Source organism: Carlito syrichta, unplaced genomic scaffold (assembly GCF_000164805.1).
Source record: "Carlito syrichta isolate Samal-C Ts95f unplaced genomic scaffold, Tarsius_syrichta-2.0.1 Scaffold316145, whole genome shotgun sequence".
In the NCBI taxonomy this organism is placed as follows: Eukaryota; Metazoa; Chordata; class Mammalia; order Primates; family Tarsiidae; genus Carlito; species Carlito syrichta.
Window position 1 is genome coordinate 217,222 of NW_007260241.1, and position 21,056 is coordinate 238,277.

At 43.6% G+C, this 21,056-nt stretch overlaps 1 protein-coding gene across 1 annotated transcript in view; it reads left to right on the top strand.

The window, feature by feature from the left end:
- SLC44A5 (solute carrier family 44 member 5) overlaps positions 1-13,164 on the top strand; it is a 125,961-nt gene extending 112,797 nt beyond the window's left edge. Inside the window, exons 13-21 of the mRNA XM_008073782.2 lie at positions 160-247; positions 756-1,018; positions 2,051-2,145; positions 4,682-4,785; positions 6,094-6,167; positions 6,780-6,850; positions 6,964-7,052; positions 9,483-9,567; positions 12,840-13,164. Coding sequence (XP_008071973.1) covers positions 160-247; positions 756-1,018; positions 2,051-2,145; positions 4,682-4,785; positions 6,094-6,167; positions 6,780-6,850; positions 6,964-7,052; positions 9,483-9,567; positions 12,840-12,952 — 982 coding nt within the window. The 3' untranslated portion in view covers positions 12,953-13,164. The remainder of the gene's footprint in view (positions 1-159; positions 248-755; positions 1,019-2,050; positions 2,146-4,681; positions 4,786-6,093; positions 6,168-6,779; positions 6,851-6,963; positions 7,053-9,482; positions 9,568-12,839) is intronic.
- The last annotated feature ends 7,892 nt before the right edge of the window (positions 13,165-21,056 follow it).

Genomic DNA, 21,056 nt, shown 5'->3' on the forward strand with positions numbered 1-21,056 from the left:
ACACTAATCTAGGCCTGAAAGATGGATGAATATTATTAAGCTATCAGAAGTTTTCTGAAGTTAATCTCTCCATGGACTTTTGAGTTGTCTGTGTTGTTTTCTTGTCCATATATTTTTAATGTATCTCAAATAGTTTGCTCCTTAATGAAGTCTATTCAGTTTCTTGGCAACTTCGGGAGTACCTGTGTACAAAGTTGTAACCCCAGCGGGGAATTGCGTCCATGAAAATCAAACCTGTGACCCAGAGGTAAGTAGAAGGAGCTCTCCCACGGACTTCCTTCGACAGAGAATTCTGTGCATTCCACCCTACAGTTGTTGTAGGAACCTCCCGAAGCAGAGATCCTGTGCACTGATGGGGATCACTGTGGATCCGAGGGGAGGGTGGGGCAGGTGTTAGCAGGAGAGTATTGAAGACAGTGGGAAGAGGAGAGAGAAAGCGCTGTGATGATCTCCTAGCATGCTGGCCCCTCAGATACCCAAGACATACCAAGGAGATGTGGTGGACAACAACACGAATAAATGTGAAATTATAGTGGGTGCCGAGCGATGAGCATTTGATGGAAAATGAGATACTTTCCAGAGCTCACTAGAGAATGACATCAAGTGATAGGACAGGAAATGAAGGCGTAACACAGCAGAAGCCAGTGGGGAAAAGGCAGGACATCCAGCAGCCGGGCTATGGAGGGGACAGGCAGGAGGCGGTTGCTTGGAATGCATTTAATATTATTCTCGTGTCGTTTTTTTTCTGAGCGCAGCTTTTCAATTCAACTGAAATTGCCAAAGTTTGCCCCGGGGCTCTGTGCAACTTTGCTTTCTATGGTGGAAAGAGCTTGTATCACCAATACATCCCCACCTTCCATGTATACAATCTATTTGTGTTCCTCTGGCTTATCAACTTTGTCGTCGCACTGGGCCAGTGTGCCCTTGCCGGTGCCTTCGCAACTTATTACTGGGCCATGAAGAAGCCCGATGACATCCCACCCTATCCACTTTTTACTGCATTTGGACGAGCCATACGGTAAGCTCCATGTGGACGCCTACGCCTGTCTCCTCAGTGGGTTTCATGTGCTTGGGATTCAGTGTCTCGGTACATCTGAGGTTGAAGATGTGATTCAAGATTCTCGGGTGCCCATTGGCTGTGGCTGGTTTCACAGCCACAGTTTTACCGTTCCTACCCAGGCCAGTATCCTTCTAAATGCCGTAGGTCACTGGGGAGGGAATGAGAGGAAGGGAAGCCAGTGAAAGAAGAAAGATCAACCGGGGGCTGTGTCTCCGTGATCAGCTCAAACGTTCTGTTTGGTGATGACAAACCATTGCTATCGTTTATGTCAGTTGAACGACAAGAGGATCTCCTCCCTGCCCACCTTTGATGTATGAGAACTTGACCTCCCTTTAGCAAGAATCCCCTACCCTTGATGTCTCCTTTTAGGAATTGTCCATCCACTGACCACCTCCTCCCCCGCTCTTTGGCTGTAAATCCCCAGCTGGTTTTTCCTTATTTAAAGTTGAGCCAGGCTGGGCTTGGTGGCTCAGCCTGTCATCCCAGCACTTTGGGAGGCCGAGGTGAGTGGATTGCCTGAGCCAGCGGGTTCGAGACCCTCCCGGGCGACTTGGTGAGACCTCGTCTCTACAATAAATCAAAAATTAGCCAGGCGTGGTAGCACATGCCTGTAGTTCTGGCTACTTGGAAGGCTGAGGTGGAAGGATGGCCGGAGCACAGCAGGTTGAGGCTGCGGTGGCCAGGAGCATGCCACTGCATTCCAACTGGGGCGACAGAGTAAGACTCCAACTCAACAATAAATAAATAAATGAAGTTGAGCCCACTGCCTCTCCCCAACTGCATAGTCTTGGTTAAGTCTTCCTTGCCATTAAAAAAAAGAGAGACAGATGTATATGGTTTAAAATCCTCTACAGAGACCTTTAGCCATCTGAAAGAGAATGCAAAAAGCTTTTTCCTGTCAGTCTTTCTGCTGGTTCCACTCACCTGTGAAAATTGTTAGCCAGCATCCTCTTGGTTAATAACTTTTACTCTCCTTTGTTGTTTGCCCAGATATCACACAGGATCACTGGCATTTGGATCTTTAACTATTGCATTAATTCAAACGTTTAAAATGATCCTCGAATACCTGGACCATCGTGTTAAACGTAAGATTTTAGAATCTATCTCAGACTTCCTGACTTTTGTGAAGAGAATAAATTGGAGCAGGAGTGGGGGAGGACAAGACAATGGTAACTGGGACCTAGGGTATTAAGGATGGCGTGGGCAGTTTTGGGGTGTGTTCTGAAGGAAAACCCAACAGGACCTGCTGAGAGGTTGGATGCCAGGGGGAGGGGAGATCGGTGGTGAAAGAAAGAGATAAAAGGTGTGTTGTCCTAGCTGTTAAGACGTGGAAGCTGGCCGGGCATGGTGGTTCAAACCTGTAATCCCAGCACTTTGGGAGGCTGAGGCGAGAGGATTGCCTGAGCCCAGGAGTTCGAGACCAGCCTGGGCAACTTGGTGAGACCTCATCTCTGCAGTAAATAAAAAAATTAACCAGGCATGGTAGCGTGTACCTGTAGTTCTGGCTACTTAGAAGGCTGAGGCGGGAGGATCACCTGAACCCAGCAGACTGACGCTGGGGTGACCGTGAGCATGCCACTGCACTCCAGCCTGGGCAACAGAGTGAGACTCTGACTCAAAAAAGAAAGAAAGAAAAAACATGGAAGCCAGGAGAAATAAAGTTCAAGGAGATTAAGAAGTCTGTTTTGACATGTTACTGTTGAGAAGCATGGTAGAGATGCCACGTCGGCCGTTCCAAGTCTGTAACTCAGGTCAGGTTAGGCTTAAAGTATAAGTATGGGTGTCGATGGCATAAATCTTCATACATGACACATGCAGTTTATAAACACATAAACTCTGCTTAGAATGTACATGAAATATTTTATTATTCGTAGCCAGAACAACCTTTGAAATGAAACAACAAAGTTCAAAATCACTTCCTGATTTCAAAACTTATTACAAAGCTGCCACAATCAAGCAGTGTGGTAGTAGCATAAGGATGAATATTCAGACCTGAAGTAGAATATAGATTCCAGAAATAAATCCTCGCACATAAGACCATCGATGGGGAAAGGCCAGTCTTTTCAGCTAGTGGTGCTGGGAAAACTGGGCATCCACATGCAAAAGAATGAAGCTGGATCTTACCTTACACTATACACAATAATTCACTCAAATGGATCAAAGATTTAAGCAAAGGAGCTGAAACTCTAAAATGCTTAGATGAAAACATTGTAGGAGATCTTCATCACCTTAGATTGGGTGACAGTTTCTTGGATATCACACCAAAAGCATGGGCGAGAAAAGAAAAATGGACTTCATCAAAATTTAAAATATCTGTGCATCAAAGGACACTATCAAGAGAGTGAAAAGACAGCCCACATAATGGAAGAAAACATTTTCCAATCATACCAAATAAGGGATTAACATCCAGAGTCTGTGAAGAACTTCTACAATTCAATAGCAAACAAGAAATCCCGAATGAGCAAAGAACTTGACTAGACAGTTCTCTGATGATGACATACAAATGGCCAATAAGAGCCAGGTGTGGTGGCTCACGCTGATAATCTCAGCACTTTGGGAGGCTAAGGCCTGAGGATTGCCTGAGCCCAGGGGTTTGAGACCAGCCTGGGCAACATGGTGAGACCGTGTCTCTACAGTCATAAAAAAAAAAACAATAGCTGGGCTCGGTGGCTCAGCCTGTAATCCCACGCTTTGGGAGACTGAGGTGAATGGATTGCCTGAGCCCGCAGGTTCAAGACCCGCCTGGGCAACTTGGTGAGAACTCATCACCACAATAATAATAAAAAAAAATTATCTGGGCATGGTAGCACGCGCCTGTAGTTCCAGCTACTCGGAAGGCTGAGACGGAAGGATCGCCGGAGCCCAGCAGGTCGAGGCTGCGGTGGCCCGGAGCATGCCACTGCACTCCAGTTGGAGACTCCAACTCAAAAAAATAAAATAAAATAACTGGGCGTGGTAACACACACTTGTAGTTCCAGCTACTTGGGTGGAAGAATCGACTAAGCCCAGCAGGTCAAGGCAGGGGTGGCCAATTCTAGGTTTATACTCAAGAGAATTGAAAGCAGAGACCCAGCTACATGTACACTAATACTCATAGTAGTGTAATTCACAATAGCCGCAGGTGGGAACAGCCCACATTTCCACCCACAGATGAACAGATACACGGAATGTGTTACATACACACCATGAATTTTTATTCAGCCATACAAAGAAAAGAAACGAAATGTTTTTAGCATTCCTTGAAAACATCTTGCTAAGTGAAATAAGCAAGATACAAAAGGAACATTATTGTGTGATTCCTCCTAGATGAAGTATTAGCAGAGGCAAATTCCTTCAGACGACAAGTGTAAGAGAGGTTACCAGGGACCAGGAGAAAGAGGGAAGTGATGATTTTTTAAAAATTCTGCAAGTGGGTAATGGTGATGGCGCACAGCATCGTAAATGTACTCGACGCTGCTGAATTGTACACTTAAGAATGGCTAAGATGGCAAATTTTATGCCATGCATATTTTACAACAACCAAAAATTGTCAAGCCCATTTTGAGTATTTTATTAGTATTTATTTTGATTCATAGGATTCAGTTGCAAATCATTAATCGATTTCAAACTTCCTTCTCGTAGATGGCGAGAACATACTTGCTAAATTTCTACAATGCTGTCTGAGATGCTGTTTCTGGTGTTTGGAAAAGGTAGTCAAGTTTCTAAACAAAAACGCCTATATTATGGTAAGTAGGATTTTTTTACTTCCCAAGCTGCTGCTTTGCAGACCCAAGCCCCATGTCTGCGTTGTCCTCTCAAAAGCATTTTGCGTGGATGCCATTGAATGTGTCATTGAGGAGGATGAGCTCTGAGAAACCGATGCAAGATTCAGGGCTATGCGTTCCTCAATGAAGCAGTGTCTTGACTACACTTCATGATGACCTTCAATACCTTTTTTGAGAGGGAAAGTATTGGCAATTCAAACGTGTGCTGGACTGAAAAGGGTTTTTGTGTGTATTTGACATGGTTCGGTGAGAGGAAAAGCTTAGTATGTATTTCACCCGGAGAAGAAAATACCTTTCTAATTCTGGGATTTACATAATTTTAAGGAAGGGTCTTATCCTTTTTTTGAATCTTGTGTTAAGATGTGTTGGCATTGACAATGTTTGACTGAATTTTTACTTATTTCTTATGGGAATATGGAAACTTCTAACTAGATTTTTAAAAAATAAGAGATCTAAAAATATAATTCTTCGAAAGTTTAGAAGCTATGGTACAACTTACGACATTTGCTTATTATCACAGGGACACAGGGTCTGGAAAAGGGATTCAATTGTCATGGGGTTTTAAATAGTCACTAATTTACCTCCAGTGGGAGGTATCGTGTTGAGCCTTTTAATCAGTAAATCGAGTGTAGTGAAAGGCATTGGCTTTCCTTAAGAGTAATTTTTTTTAAACATAGAGCCTACAACATTTAACCCTTCCAGCAATCAGCTCTAGCTCAAACATTTCAAAGACAGAAGCCGTTACCTGGGATTTGAGGAAAAGCCCTGCCTCTGTGTGAGGCTGTGCAATGCCCTGGTGTGAAGGACACACAGCATCTGAGGCACACCTTATCGGCAATGACCCTGAAAGTCCCATGTCTTCCACAAACCCACATGTTAGAAAGAGGAATAGGGTAGCTCTGTGGAGGGCAGGAGTTAATGTGGTTATTTTCCTGTCATTGAGTTGGTCTTTGGTCGTGTTAAGATGTGTTACTCAGCCGGGCTCGGTGGCTCAGCCTGTAATCCTGGGCTTTGGGAGGCCGGGGTGAGTGGATTGCCTGAGCCCACAGGTTCGAGACCCGCCTGGGCAACTTGGCGAGACCTCATCTCCACAATAAATCAAAAAATTAGCCAGGTGTGGTAGCCGGCCTGTAGTTCCAGTTACTTGGAAGGCTAAGGCGGAAAGATCACCGGAACCCACTGCACTCCAGTCTGGGCAACAGAGTGAGACTCCGACTCAAAAAAAAGATGTGTTACTCACTCCAGAATAATGTCAACTCTCTCCCTCAGATTGCAATATACGGCAGAAACTTCTGCAGGTCAGCAAAAGATGCTTTCAACCTGCTGATGAGAAATGTTTTAAAGTAAGTAATCAGGTGAATATTGCAATGAACACTCTGGGGAACCTTGAGCCTGACACCTTCACTGTTATTTAAAGTGTTGGTGGCATTATTAGACATGCATGCTATCTTTAAATATTCTCTCTCACACCATTAATTTCTTTTCCTATCTGAGAGTTGGTTCCACCTATGCCTTCATACCTCCTAGCATTTAATCATTTTTACTATCCCTTTCTGCTCAAGAAATGCCCCAGACGAACCACATTATCATCTTGTCTCTGTTCATTTCCCCCTCCCAAAATTGCTGGAGCCCGAAGGAACAAATTCAGAAAACAAATACAGCATCCATCCCCCAAATCCGGGCTGTCTGTAGGCCTTGAATTAGCTAGGCTGACACCACCCCTGCAGGGACCTGACAATCCTACAATGCCATCTTCTGTTTACTTCTTTAAAAACAAGTCAGAACTTCAGGCTGGGGTTCTGTGCTCATTCTTGTGAAACAATTGCCAATGAAATCTTGGCAAAGACACATCAGAATAAACTTACAAATATGTACTGCCATACATTCTTGAAATAGTTACTTGTAACAACTGTATTTTAAACACAGCATTCTACTATCTTTTTTCTGATACTCAGAGTTGCAGTTACAGATGAAGTTACATACTTTGTATTATTCCTGGGGAAAGTTCTAGTGACTGGGAGTATAGGTAAGTCCTAACAATAAAAACAACAGCAAGTTTCAAAGACGCTTGGGAAACACCTTTACTGAAAAGGCTGCATTCCTTTGCAAGGGCCTAACGCATCCATCTTTTGAATGTAGGTGTCCTGGCCTTCCTCTTCTTCACAGAAAGAATGCCAACGATTGCAGCAGGGCCGACGTCTTTAAATTACTACTGGGTCCCTTTGCTGGTAAGAACTCCTGTCTCGGTCAGTCCAGGCCGCCGTAGACTCGGTGGCTTAAACAGCAGACATTTATTCCTCACGGTTCTGAAGGCTGGGAAGTCCAACATCCAGGTGCCAGCCACTTGGTTTCCGGTGAGGGCCCTCTTTCTGGTGTGCAGAGGGATACCTTCTTGTATGTTTACAGGGGGGAGAACAAGACAGATCCTCTCTTTTGTGTCTCCTCCTGGGAGAGCAGTAATCCCACCCTCATGACCTAATTCCCTCCCAGAAGCACCCCCTTCAAATCACTTTGGGAACTTGGGCTGCAGCATATGAATTTGGGGGTTACACCATTCCCTCTAGCAGCTGGGTATTGTTCATTCTATGATTTATCAGAGATAGCAACAACAAGAAAAAAATAACGAGGAACGGGATAAATAATAGGGGTAACTACCTTCATCGGCAGTACTGTGTGCCAGCCTGCATTAAGCTTTAGAGCTAAGTTCCAGGAAGCAACATGAGACAGAGGAGTGCATGTAGGTCTATCCGGAAGCTCTCGTCCAAGACACATTTGTAAGGAGGTGAGGTCGGCAGGACAGGGCAGCAGGTGCTAAGCCACGCAGCAGTGACAGCCAGGCCTCCATGACAGGAACTTCTGGCAGAGGAGCCAGGCCTTGTGTGCTGGATCAGGTGGCAGTCGGCTCTGAGCTGACCCCGGAAGATGGTGTGACCTTGGGCGAGGACATTCCCCTGCAGGGAGGGCAGTTCCTCTTGAGGAAAGCAACTGAGCCATTAGCAGCTGACATTTCTAACAGCTGGGGATGGACAAGACCTCTGGAGGTCTGGGTGGAGCCCAGTGGTCTCTACAAAGGGGGACTGAAAAATCCCAGTTTTATCTTGTAGAACAGGCTTCCCCTGTTAGGTAAGTGTTCTAGGAACCCATCGGCATCCGCGGACCAGCTAGCGTTGTTGTGAGAGGCTACCTCTGGCTTAAGTGAATTTGTTTTATTTTTTTTTGAGTTGGAGTCTCATTTTGTTGCCCAGACTGGAGTGCAGTGGCCGCTCCCAGCCACCGCAGCCTCGACCCGCTGGGCTCTGGCGATCCTTCCGCCTCGGCCTTCCAAGTAGCCTGAACTACAGACGTGCGCTACCACGCCCGGCTAATTTTTTTAATTTATTGTAGAGACTAGGTCTTGCCAAGTTGCCTGGGCTGGTCTCGAATCCGCGGGCTCAGGTGATCCTCTCACCTCAGCCTCCCAAAGTGCTGGGATGACAGGCTGAGCCACTGAGCCCAGCCACAAATGAATTTTTTTGAAGATTCTTTCGATGTGTTTGCTCATTTCATGACGGATGATTTACCAGCGCACCTGCCCACACCGTGCCGAGTGAAGCAGTTTTTGATAAAAAAATGACACGACCCCCGTGCCCCACCCTCTCGGTTCACCTGATGGTGCCCTGAGCGACATTTTTTGTTTCCCCGGATGAAAACAGTCCTCAGAAGGAAACAATTTGACAGTGTGGAAGAGTTGAACCAAAAAACAGCAGAAGCACTAAAAGGCATCAAAATGGATGAGTTCAAAAACTGTTTTGAAGCCGGGCTCGGTGGCTCAGCCTGTCATCCCGCACCTTGGGAGGCTGAGGTGAGTGGATGGCCTGAGCCCGCGGGCTTGAGACCCGCCTGGGCAACTTGGCGAGACCTCATCTCTACAATAAATCAAAAATTAGCCGGGCGTGTAGCGCGCACCTGTAGTTCCATCTCCTTGGAAGGCTGAGGCGGAAGGATCGCCGGAGCCCAGCGGGTCTAGGCTGCGGTGGCCGGGAGCGGCCACTGCCTTCCAGTCTGGGCGACGGAGTAAGACTCCAACTAAAAAAAAAAAAAAACTGTTTTGAGCAGTGGAGAAAGAGTTTCCATAGGTATATTGCCTCAGATAGAGAGAGCACCTTAAAGGTGACAAGTTTAAAGAATAAATACAATTTTTCAACAAATAAATTCATTTTGGGGGGCCCTCATATTATGATATATTCGCTCATTTAATCCATATGCAGCAACTACCGTCATGACTCACATCCTCACTTTCCCATTGCCAGTTGTATATAGGAGGCACAGAGAGGCTGATTCACTGGTTGAAGACCCGAGCTGTGAGTCACACCCCAGGCAATGTGTCTTAACCCCTAATGCTTAACTGCCTTGGGGTACTAGTTCCTAAAACAGGGATGTTTTTGTTGGGCCCTGAGGATGGCAGGAAGAAAACGGGCAGGTAATGGAACACATCTTGTGTCAATCTCAGTACAAAGCTTGCCAGACATTAGCATTGCATTTATGGGTCTCTGGGTGGAAATCTTCTCCAACATAGAGTACTTCAAGACTGTCTCCTCGGGTTTTCATTTACAGCTGTAGTATTGCTTTTCTGGACGGAGTAAATGACATGTTGGTTCTCTCCCTTATCCATTTAACAGACTGTCATTTTGGGGTCTTACCTGATTGCACATGGGTTCTTCAGCGTCTATGCAATGTGTGTTGAAACCATTTTCATCTGCTTCTGTAAGTATTCAGCATGTGTGCTTTCCCCTTCGGTGGGTAACTGAAAGGTGAAGACCCCCATCGTTAGCTGCTGGTGGATTTGCTGTTACCTGGCTGCAGCCACAAAACATGTGTATTTGGAAAGAGACATTGCTTAGCGAGGCTCTCTCAACCTAACGACTGAGAAATAAGTCAGATGCGGAGAAACATATGCTTCATGATCTTATGAGAGGGGTCCCCAAAAAACCAGAATCGTTTTTTGGAGGGCAGGCTCCTTTGGAGTGCAGGCTTTGGAGTGCAGGCTTCTGCCTCTAGGTCAGTGTTCTAGGAACCCATCAGCCTTCGTGGACCAGCTAGTGTTGTTGTGAGACGTTGTGTTCGGCTTCAGTGAATTTTTTTGTGTGGAGATTCTTTCAACACATTTGCCCGTTTCATGATGAGTGATTTACAAGTGTAGCTTCCCGCATGGCACGGAGTGTTCAGCAGTTTTTGACCAAGAACAGTATGACTCCCATGCCCCGCCCTTCCTGTTCACCCAGTCTCACTCCAAGCAACTTCTTTTTCTGTTTCCCTGGATGAAAAAAGCCCCCCAAGGGAAATGTTTACACTTGTAAAAGAGGTGAAACAAAAAACAGCAAAGGCACTAAAAGGCATCCAAATTGGCGAGTTCAAAAACTGTTCTGGGCAGTGGGGAAAGCATCTAGAGAGGTATATTGCATCCAATGGAGAGGACTTTGAGGGTGACTGAAGTTTAAATATTAAGAATAAGTACACAATTTTTAATAACTAGATTCCTGGTTTTGTTGGGGCCGTCTTGTATATGTGGTATCCAAAAATGTGAACCCATAGAAACAGAGAAGAGAAGTGTTACGATGACCAGAGATCCAAGGGTGAACAAAATGGTGAGATGATGCTCAAAGAAGACAAACTTCCCATTATGCAGGACGAATACATTATGGAGCTCTAGGGGCAGCCCTAGCCAGAGCTAATAATCCTGTCTTGTTTACTTGGAATTGCCAATATCTTAACTATTTGCCCCCCACACACCAGAAGATAACTATGGGAGGTTATGGATATGTTAATCCGTTTGAGGGTGGCATTTTACCATGCATGCGCATTCCAAAACATTGTGCACCTTAAATACCTACCGTTTTTACTTGCCAATTATCCTTTAAAATTGGAGGGAAAAAAATTATACCTCAATAAGGCTTGGGGAGAAATTATAAAATTACAAAATTATTAAAAAAAAAATTAGCAGCTGAGAGAATGGAGTTAGCCAAGCACAGGAGAGTCAACTACGGAAAGGAAACTCAGGCTTCGTGACATGGTGCTGGCTTGAAATTATTTTTCTCATTTCTGCATGTTTTAAAGTGCATTACAGTGATGGGCTCTTGTGCTCTGTTGACAGAACGGAGAACGTAACTGGATGTGGGGAGCTAGGTTTGGGGGATTCTTAGGGCCAATTCACACTGTGTAACGCAATGGCAAATGGATAGGATCCCAAGGGGGCATGTCTAGAAGTGGCTGTCTCCATATGATGTAGATATCTTATATACATCGAAAATGATATAGACATGCGACATATGATGTGACATAGTAATCCTCCCTTATCTGTGAGGGATGCATTCCAAGACCCCCGGGGGGATGCCTGAAACCTCTGATAGGACCAAACCTGAGTGCCATCCATCGAAACAGTTCTGTTCCTCTCTTCTCCCCACATATGTAATGCCTTCTCCACCCTCACTAAAGCACTTCTCATGCACCGTGACAGTAACTTCTGCAGTCCACGCTGCATCTGCAAACTAGCTCAAATCTTTTCTGTCTTCTTCACAATTTCATAGACAGAATATTTGTTCTTACCACCGATCCTCACGTCTGCCACGTAAGACTTTGTTTTCCTCTGCTTATGAAGTCAAGAGCTTTCACTCTTTCACTTAGAGGAAGCAAGTTACAGCCTCTCTCTAGTATATGTGAACTTCTGGCATGACCATGCTTACACGTTGGGGCCAATCTTAAGTAAAATCAGGGGGACTTGAACCACTGTGATCCTGGCACAGGCAATCTGATAACTGAGAAGATCACTGAGGGACCTAGGAGCAGGGTTCACAGACAACCTGGACACTGGACAAGGAAGGGTCCACGGCCCCTGGCCTGACAGAGCTTGACAGTGTGAGATGTCATCACTGCTTAGAATGGCACACAACTTAAGACCCGTGCATTGTTTATTTCTAGAACTTTTCATTTCGTGTTTTTGGGCCGCTGTTGACTTCGGGTAATTGAAACTGTGGAAAGCAAAACCGTAGCAGACGAAACCCACCGGAGAAGGGGCACTATTGGAAAGAATCAGGATTAAGAACAAAAGAACAAAAATGTTCCGTACCCATCCCGTTCTCCCCTTAGCTTTCCATTTTGTACATGAGGAGGGTCACTGGGAAGTCCAGTGTAAACGTCTATAAGCCAGTGATCCAACCATTCCCAAGAGAGTGTAGCTACTCTCTACGGGGAATTGTGTGTGTCTGCAGGAGGCTTAATCCCAGGCAAACTTATCTTTGATTCTCAGCACAATTCTGGGGCGTCTCCCGCCTGCCACTCAGCTGGTGGGGGCTCAGCAAACATGTCACCGTTTTTCTTAACAGTGGCCTCAGCAAATTCACTTATTGCAGAAGTCAGAACATACCGGGATTAGCTTTAGAATAGAATCTGAGGAAGACTGGGAGGATTTAGGACAGGATGGCTGAGTTCAGTAGTGCGGCAGCAGGACTGGGTGCAAGAGGCCGGGTCCCTGTCTCATCCGCTGGTCTCAGGGCTTCCAGCTTCCGCAGAGTTGGTTCACCTTCTGGGGCCTTGGTCTTTTCACCTGCTAGGCTACTCTTGAGAGTGAGTTGGGACCCTGAAATTCAGTTATGATCCCACGTTTGCCACAGGATTCATGTTCTTTCTATTCGGCTTCATCCTAAGGACGGGGCGGTGTATGTCCTTCTGAGATGAACAGTCACAGGAGTTAAAGATGACCCTTTTGAAAGGACACGGAGCATCTTCTTGACCTCACACGATCGCCATAAGCCTCTTGGGGTGTGGGAGGGCCTTAGGAAGTGTCCGTGTTTCCTGCAGAGGTTGAGGCTTCTTGGCTTGTCCAACACCAGCAGCCTAACTGCACTCACGTGTCTTATGTTTGACTTTCTAACCCTGACTTCTCTGATTTTTCTCTGCTCGACTCTCCAATTCATAAAAATGTGTCTGACTGTTCTGCTGCGGCTTGCTGCTTTGGCCTGCTTTGGCTGCTGCAAACACAGGTGAAGATCTGGAGAGAAATGATGGATCTGCAGAAAAACCCTACTTCATAAGCCCCAACCTGCACAGAATTCTGGTCAAGAAGCAACTAGGTCCTCAGAAGCAGAAAGAGTAGAAAGGTTCCAAATCGTGTCGCTCGCTTTTGAGTAGAGGTTTTGTAAATTAGGTCCATTGTAATCTGGAAATGTCGCTGTCGCGTGATGTGAAATTTCTGTGCATGTTGCTAACAGAGTCAGCATCTGGTCCCAGGTGTCAGACATCTGATGACAGTAGCTTCTGTCTACTTTATAGACTGTGGTCTCAGCTGACGAGGAACGTGTCAATGTCTGACATTTAAAAAAATCTATAGCAGAAAGTGTTTTAATACCTTTTGTAACTCGGCGTGCTGTTGTCACTGCAGCACCTTGATAGCCTTTCTTTTTATAAGTGTATATTTGTAAAGGATATTCAGGCGATTTTTGAAAGCACTCAAAATGTGTAATCAATTAGCCATAAAAATAGTGATCTATAGTTAACCAGCATAGGGTACTACATTTGTAAATATGGTGCTATGGTTATATTTACACTGTTCAAGCTGGTGGACAACTCTTCTAAACTGTGATTAAACGTGTATTAATGGTTCCCTAGGAAGTCTGTTTCAGTAAGTGAGTCAAGTCTATAACAAGCATATAGATATTAATGTTACACAGGCTGTACAGAGAGCATTACTGGGTAAAAATGACTCTGGAAGCTTCGTGGCCCATGCCATGGTAGTGGAATTCTATGTATACCCAAGTCAAATCTGAGTTTGGAATGTCTTTGCCAATCATGTGAACCTCTGGCCACTATGAAAATATTGTGAACAAGACTGAAATCGCTACATAACTTAAGCCTTTTGTCTTTAATCCAAATTTCCCATTTCCACATACAGCCAATCAGTATGAATTTGTTTCAGATGAGAGATTACATATTTTCACAAGCATACCTATGTTTCTAGTTTGAAGAGATTGTGTGGCTTTGTCCTGTAAGAGGTTTAGTTTTGGCCCAACTTTCAGTGAGGAAACAGGAAAGGCCAGTAAGACACATTAGGTTTTACCCAAGGACATCTCCTGTCGGCCTTCCACAAGGCACTGCATTCAGTACTTCACAAGGAGCACGCCGCAGGTTGGGAAGCCTCTCACTCTGCGCTAGAGAGTTGTCACCAACCTGCTGGCCTGAGGTCTCTGGCAGTCATGCCTAAGTCTTGCACGGCAGAGCAAAAACACGCATCCGACACGCACATGCTTGCCTCTCCATCCCGTGTGTGAATGTGCTAACAGTGCAAAAAGGTACCCAGGGGAAGCACTGAATCGGTTCACCTCTTGGCTTTTACACGAGACTTGCATATCAGGATTATTTCTGTGTGGACAGAAACTAACATGTTGATCTAATATGTGGATCTGACTAGGACCCGGAAAGTCAAGAAAAAGAGTTAGAAGTTGTTTTATTACAAGTTGATATAAACACCAATTTACTTAATTATTCTGAAGCTTAGGAACATAGATTTAGATGGGCTCCATGGCAGATTAGTTAATAGCAAGGAGCCAATGAATAGGGAAGATTTTTTAAATGTTGGTCCTTTAAATGACTGCCAACTTGTTCTGGACTTGCGGTCGTGAGGTTACTGTGTTCTAAAGTGTTACTTGGCTTCACACCTTGGCAAAGAGCCTTCTCCATTCTCATTCTCCTTGAAGCATGGTGCAGGGAAGAATGATAGCTTCTCTTTCTAGACTACTGTTATTATGTTATTATTCAACAGCACAGGGGCCACAACAAAGAACGAGCAGAATAGTGGCCTTTACCTGAGAATTTGTCATGAATATCTATGCGAGGCCCCATCCAAGAGATTAGGACATATTGTTTGGATGTGGGCCGCCATGTGAATTATTATAATGTTCTCTAGTTGATTCTGATACACATCACAGTTGGAAAATTGCTTGAATAAGATATAAATCAACATGAGAAACTAGTTGTTTATTTAACTATAGTATGGGCTAATTTCTAGTCAGAAAAATGTTATCTATTTATTGCTTTTGTGTGTGATACGTAGAGTTAAAATGAACATTGTTTTTGAGAAGAAATTTAGAAGCCATTTTATACAAAGCAATTAAATAACTGTGAAAAAACAGAGCAATGTTCCTCAAAACTTGCAGTTGTTGAATTCGAAATGTAAAATTTTACAATTTTCCTCAAAACTTGCAGTTGATGAATTCGAAGTGTAAAATTTTGCAAATCTTGTTTTTCCAGGCTATACTATCTAAATTGTTAATAGCAAAACAAAATGTGTTTTGAGCAAAGATGGTAATTCAGAATGTCAGTTGAGAAAAAGGTAAAAGTGATTTTCTCAATCATGCAACTGAGAGACGAACAATATTGGCAGAACCGGACCTGTTACAAAGAACGAGATACTAGCGTGCTGAACGTAATACCAAGGGCTGATTGTTTTCTCATAACTGTGTTTACAATAATGTTGATGCCAAACTACGCTGTTAAAAATGTGTCGTGCTTTGAGCTGCTATAAAGCGAGTGTGCGGCAGATGGCGATGTGACTTCTCTTACGGTTTTGCTTTGAAACTCACTCTGTACCATCCTTCCTCCTAGTGGAAGACTTAGAAAGAAACGATGGTTCTGCCGCAAGACCTTATTACATGGGTCAGTCTCTGCTGAAGACTTTCAAGAATTCAAAAACTGAGGCCCCGTAGAAGAGCGAGCTGGTCCTCCTCCAGCGGTGTGTCACCTTGTCCCCATCCGCTGCGTCTGGGCAACACTTGTTTCAGAAGTGCTTTGTGTTTAGGGACACTGTATTCACGACCTTGTTGGCTTACATTTGCATGTTTTATACCAAAGCTTATACTGTAATATGTGAAGCCATCAGAAGTCGCAAGGGAATTGTTAATAACATGAGACATTTTTATACTGAGACCTTTTGTTTTGTAATTCATTTCTAAATAGAGTGGCTTGGATGTTTTGAAAATACTCCTCAATGTGTTAATATGCTTTTAAATATTAGATTGAAGATGGATACGTCATTTAAATTGACAGCTCCTCATGTATTTTTTAAAATCACAGCTAACAGTCTTCTTCTGCAGGGAAAATCGGTCAAAACGAAGTGAAATTTAAAATGTCAAAGCTTTTCCCACTCCTGTGGAACAACACATCAGTGAAGAGCCGCCCCACGCAGAGTTCGCTCCGTAAGTGTAGAATGCTTCCTGTGAAACAAATCGCCAATCATCCAGCCTTTGCTACTTCGCCCTCGGACAAAGTGCCTTACTGGCTGTTTAATATCCCACAGCTTTTGTGGGCAAGTTTACAGACACTGCTTAAAACAACAACAACAACAACAAACACTAAAGCCTGCGATGTTTAGTGATAAAACAGGTCTTCTTGCACTTGTGTCCCTCTTAGCTCACTGGTTGGAAACCACTTGTCGTTTGCTATGCTTGGGATACCCTCACCGTTACAGAGGGAGCTTCGTGCAGCTCAGCAATTTCCCTCGTGCCTCGTGGACATTCATTAACGTGTCCGACGCGCAAGAAAAAACCCGGCAAGAACACTTGCTGGGTCGCCTTTTCTTTTTCTAACTAAAAGAAGTTTAAGACTGTAACCTTTGCTATAGTACACTAGGTAGAATGCTCCCTTTCTCAGTGTTTTACACAGATTGGAAAGGGAAACTTCTCAGAATTACAAAGGGAGACTTTACCCTTGGACAGGGCGCTCACAGATGTTGTGTGCTGAAAAACTCCAATTTAAACGATTGCTTATTTTCGTCAAAACCTGTTCTGAACGTGAAATTTTCTGACTTTCGATACGAAATAATCAGTTTACTTCTAATATGTTAATTGTATTATGCTGATATAAACAGGAACATAGTTTCAAATCCAGTTTTAAATGCTTTTACTAGTACTATTAACTTTTAAGAAAATCAATTCCGTCTGTTATCAGTGTTACAGAAAGAGTCCATAATAGTATTCACCCGGAGGGAATGTCAATCACATAATGATAATTTGTGAAAGCTTTGAGAATCAATCAACAATAAGTTGCTCTCAGTTTATCTATTATCACATTTGTTTCTATGTGACTTTAGATACTTTTATGCCAAAAATAAACTCACAGGAGTGCATGACAGCCTGGGCTCTATAATCAGTGTGTTTCTGCTGTGCAGAAATATTAGGAACATATTGTCTCAAAATCTTTGATAATTAAAATGTTTAATATTTAATGAAATTTGTTGTTACTCTGTTTTAAACCTATTTGGTTTTTTCTTTTAATAAAGATTTAGATAAGAAATAACTGTCTGACTTTTTTATTTCTTTGACCTAGAGAAAAGCTTTTGTTTTTAAAACCCACCATGCTATAACAGTGTCTTCTCTGTACCAAATATCTAGTTTTTTTAGTATCTAGATTTATCTTTTAAATTTTTCTTTTTCTCCAGCTGTGCATTGCCAAATCAAATAACTGAAACTGATAATCTATACAAAGTAAATAAATCAAAGCTAAATGGATAAGAGACAGGTTTTTAAAGATCCATTCAATGGTCTAAATTAGTTAGTTGGTCTTTGTTTCAATTTGCCAAAGTTTCACTCCATCATTTAGCTTTTTCAAAATTCAAAAGAAGAAAATATCATCATTTTCAAGGCAGGGATAAATTTATAGAGAATTTAAAACACGTGAACACCAATTAACAGTATTTTCCTAAAGCAAGATTGACGTTACCTATCACTGGTTTATCTTGAGCTAAAACATTTTTTAGGTTCAGATATTTTTTGACAAATGTATAGTAGTCCTTTCTTAGGTTGGGTTATATGTCAAATCTTCAAAATTAATTTTCTTTTATTGGGTTTCTTTCAAAGAAAACAATAAACAATGTTGTTGCAGTTTTCAGTGTTCTTTTAAAATATTCTAAATCTGTCCATCATGGTGGCTGATGCCTGTAATCCCAGTAGTTTGGGAGGCTGAGGTGGGAGGGTTGCTTGAGCCCAGAAGTTTGAGACCAGCCTGGGCAACGTAGTGAGACCTTGAGTATACAAAAAATTTTAAAAATTAGCCAGATGTGGTGGCGTGCACCTGTAGTCCCAGCTACTTGGGAGCCTGAGACAGGAGGATTGCTTGAGCCCAGGAGTTGAAGCTGCAGTGAGCCACTGCACTCCAGCCTGGGTAACAGAGTGCAACCCTGATTCAAAAAATAAAATGTTCTAAATCTAATATTTGTTAATAGAACCAATGATTCCTCTCTTATTTTACACAAAAATATAATTTGGTTCCCAGAGAAATCCAAACTATGCTTTTAGATCTTAATAACTTCTAGTTTAGATGATAAAGTGCTATCATGTTTGTAAATAAATTGCGCAAAATTGGTGTCATGATTTACTTGGTTTTTCTGTGTGCCCAAAAAGCTTAAAAAGAGTTTGTGTATTCCTGTAGTAAGATCACACTATGAAAGGTTCTGCGGGCTTGTCAGGAACAATGCAATCATTATTTAAAGTGATATTGGAAAATGGAATCTGTGCAACCGTTTCTTATTCTTTCTTTAAGTATCTAGCTGACCAACACTCACTCCAATGCGTGCTCTTTCACTTTGACAAGGGGTGCCTCAGGAAATTGCTCTTAAATTCTAACCAGACATAGTAATTATCTCCAGTATTATCTGGTTCTGGATTGGGGAACATGATTTATAAATCAGTCCTTGTTGGCATAAGATACGGGGACAAAATAGAACTAAAATCATTATAGCAGACCGTGGTGTATGAAATGGTATTTTAACGTTTTTTCCAGTTTCTTGCAGATGTTATCCTTATATGTTTGCAAATGTTTGTGTTTTTTTTAAATTTAGTTATATGATTACAAGATACAATTCAATAAATCATTAATGAAAAGAAATCAATATAGCAGATGCACCTCCATTGCAATCAGCAGCCTTTTGTCTTAGAGTTTAATTCTCATCATCTAGGTCTAATAAATAAAGCAAATAAAAAGTGTGTATATATGTGTGTGTGTGAAAAAAATGACTTCTTCAAGGTTACTTCCCATAGACCATGTTTTTTAGTCTTGGGGCTAAAATGTGTATTGAAGACCCCCCCCCCCAAGGACTTAGCTGAATTTACTTCTAGTTATTAGTGAATCAATCACCATCCAGAAAACAGGACCAACCCCAGTCAAAACAAATGTGAGTTCATTCGTCCATGGAAACCGAGGGGACTACCTTAGGCAAAGTTTGGACATCAAGACAATGTCACAGTCTAGACCCCCTTAGCATGTATGAGGTCAAAGGAAACCGCCTTCTTCCCCATTTACAACTTTCCAAAGGCTTGGAATGCAAGGTAGCCAAAACAGCACGGGATGTGGCAATGTCTCTGTCATGGTTTCTGCTCTGGTAGAGTGGTGGCTGTTATGTGACACATTTAAAAGCAATCCGTTCCATGTGACTATCTGAGGTCACTAGCTTTTTTGCTCATTAAACTTGACTCCTGGGACTTCCCCCACTCCCAGTCCCTTTTGCTTACTGCGTGAATGACACTAATTTAAGCAAGTGGGGAAATTGTGAATGCAAATAAAATGTCCTTCTCCCACCAGCTCCATAACATGGTACACCCTCATCTTCCGGTCCTTTGCAGTTAAAGAGCAGTGTGTCAACAAGGGCGAGAGAGGCTTCTCCAACAGGAGAGATGCTTGCATTCTGCATATGAATTCAAGCGGAGCCTGAACTTGGCTCACTGTTAGACAAGCTTCGATACTCCACATTCTACGGCTAGATGGATGTGACGGCTGCATGTGTGTCTGCACTGAAAGGGGAAAGTGAAGTCGGCTTGGGGAAGACACTGATGCCAAGCAGAGAACAGAAAACCCGAGGACACATAAAGAACCCTCGTGTGGGACCCAAGTGGGCACTGTTACAGGAAGCGGGGTGCCTTCTGAATGCAATTCACAAATTGACTGAGAAAGAAACTCCAGGGCACGTCAGAAGCTAGTAATTAGACAAATAAAAATATTTTCCATCTCCTGGTAAACAGCATTGAAGCCAACTGTGTTACAATGAAACTAATCACATAGAGGTATTTAGCCCAAACGAACAAACAAAAACGAATGACGTCCCAATATGATTTATGGCTCAGGGATTAAAAAACATCTGCCCCTTCTCACAGTGCTCTTTCTTGCATGTTAGCCAAAGCTTTGCTGTCGTGATGAGCTGGTGTTTTTCTCTTTTTCCACTCAACAGCAAGATGGATTCCTTTTCAGACTTCTCTCTCTCTTTTCCTTCACTCCAACTCTTATTTTTCTTTCCCTATTAAAAGCAACAACAAAAACAACAACAACAAAACCCTAAAACTAGTAATGTCTTGGGAAGGAAATTGAGGTGGGAGAGGAAAAGGAAGAACGGAAATGAAGACTTCGAAGAGCAGCTCGGACTGTTCCTTGGTGTGGCGGATGAGTTCGGAACCACTCAAAAGCATCAGGAAAGACAAGGAGCAGAGCCCGCGAGACCGCACACGGCCTGTGAGCACAGGCTGGAGATCCAGGCCAGGCGAGCTTCCATCCTAAAGTCTCCCTGTTAACTCTGTGACCACGGGCAAAGAGTTTAACCGCTCATAGGCTTTCTCAGCTGTTTTGAAATGGAAGCGAGCCCCCTCCTTCCAGGGCCACTGGGAGGCTGACACTAAGACCATGAGCCTCGTGCCTGTTGGTGCCAGCCTGGTACATGGAGATGGCAGTGCTGGGTGGGCATGAATGGCGACGGTCTCTTGACTGAGGACTTTCAGCCCCTGAGATGATTTGACTTGACCTACTTCCTAGCCCAGTGGGCAACTTGCTTGGGCCTCTGAGAAGCTAGTGCAGGGCATCGTAGAGGTGTAAGCCTCCTCTCGCTCCCACCTCGCACCCAGGCCAGAGGAAGAGGGAACGATGCAGGCGAATCTCCCTCCTTCTCCGGAGCGGTATTCCAAATCCCACAAGGGGCTTCTTTAACAGAGCTAGGCTTCTCGGTGCACTGACAACAGGCACTTTTTGAGCAGCCAAGAGAAATTTCACCAAGATGTCCGCTCTCCTGACCCTTCCTTCCTTCCTGTGACCTTCCTCTTAAATTCTGGCATTGGGCAGGGTTCAGAAGTTGGCAAATTGGATGGCATCTCTAAAGTCCCTTGACCTTTGCTGGTTCTCTAAGAGTGCTGGAAATGGAATCACGCTTACGTTTAATGTTGCTTAACTGG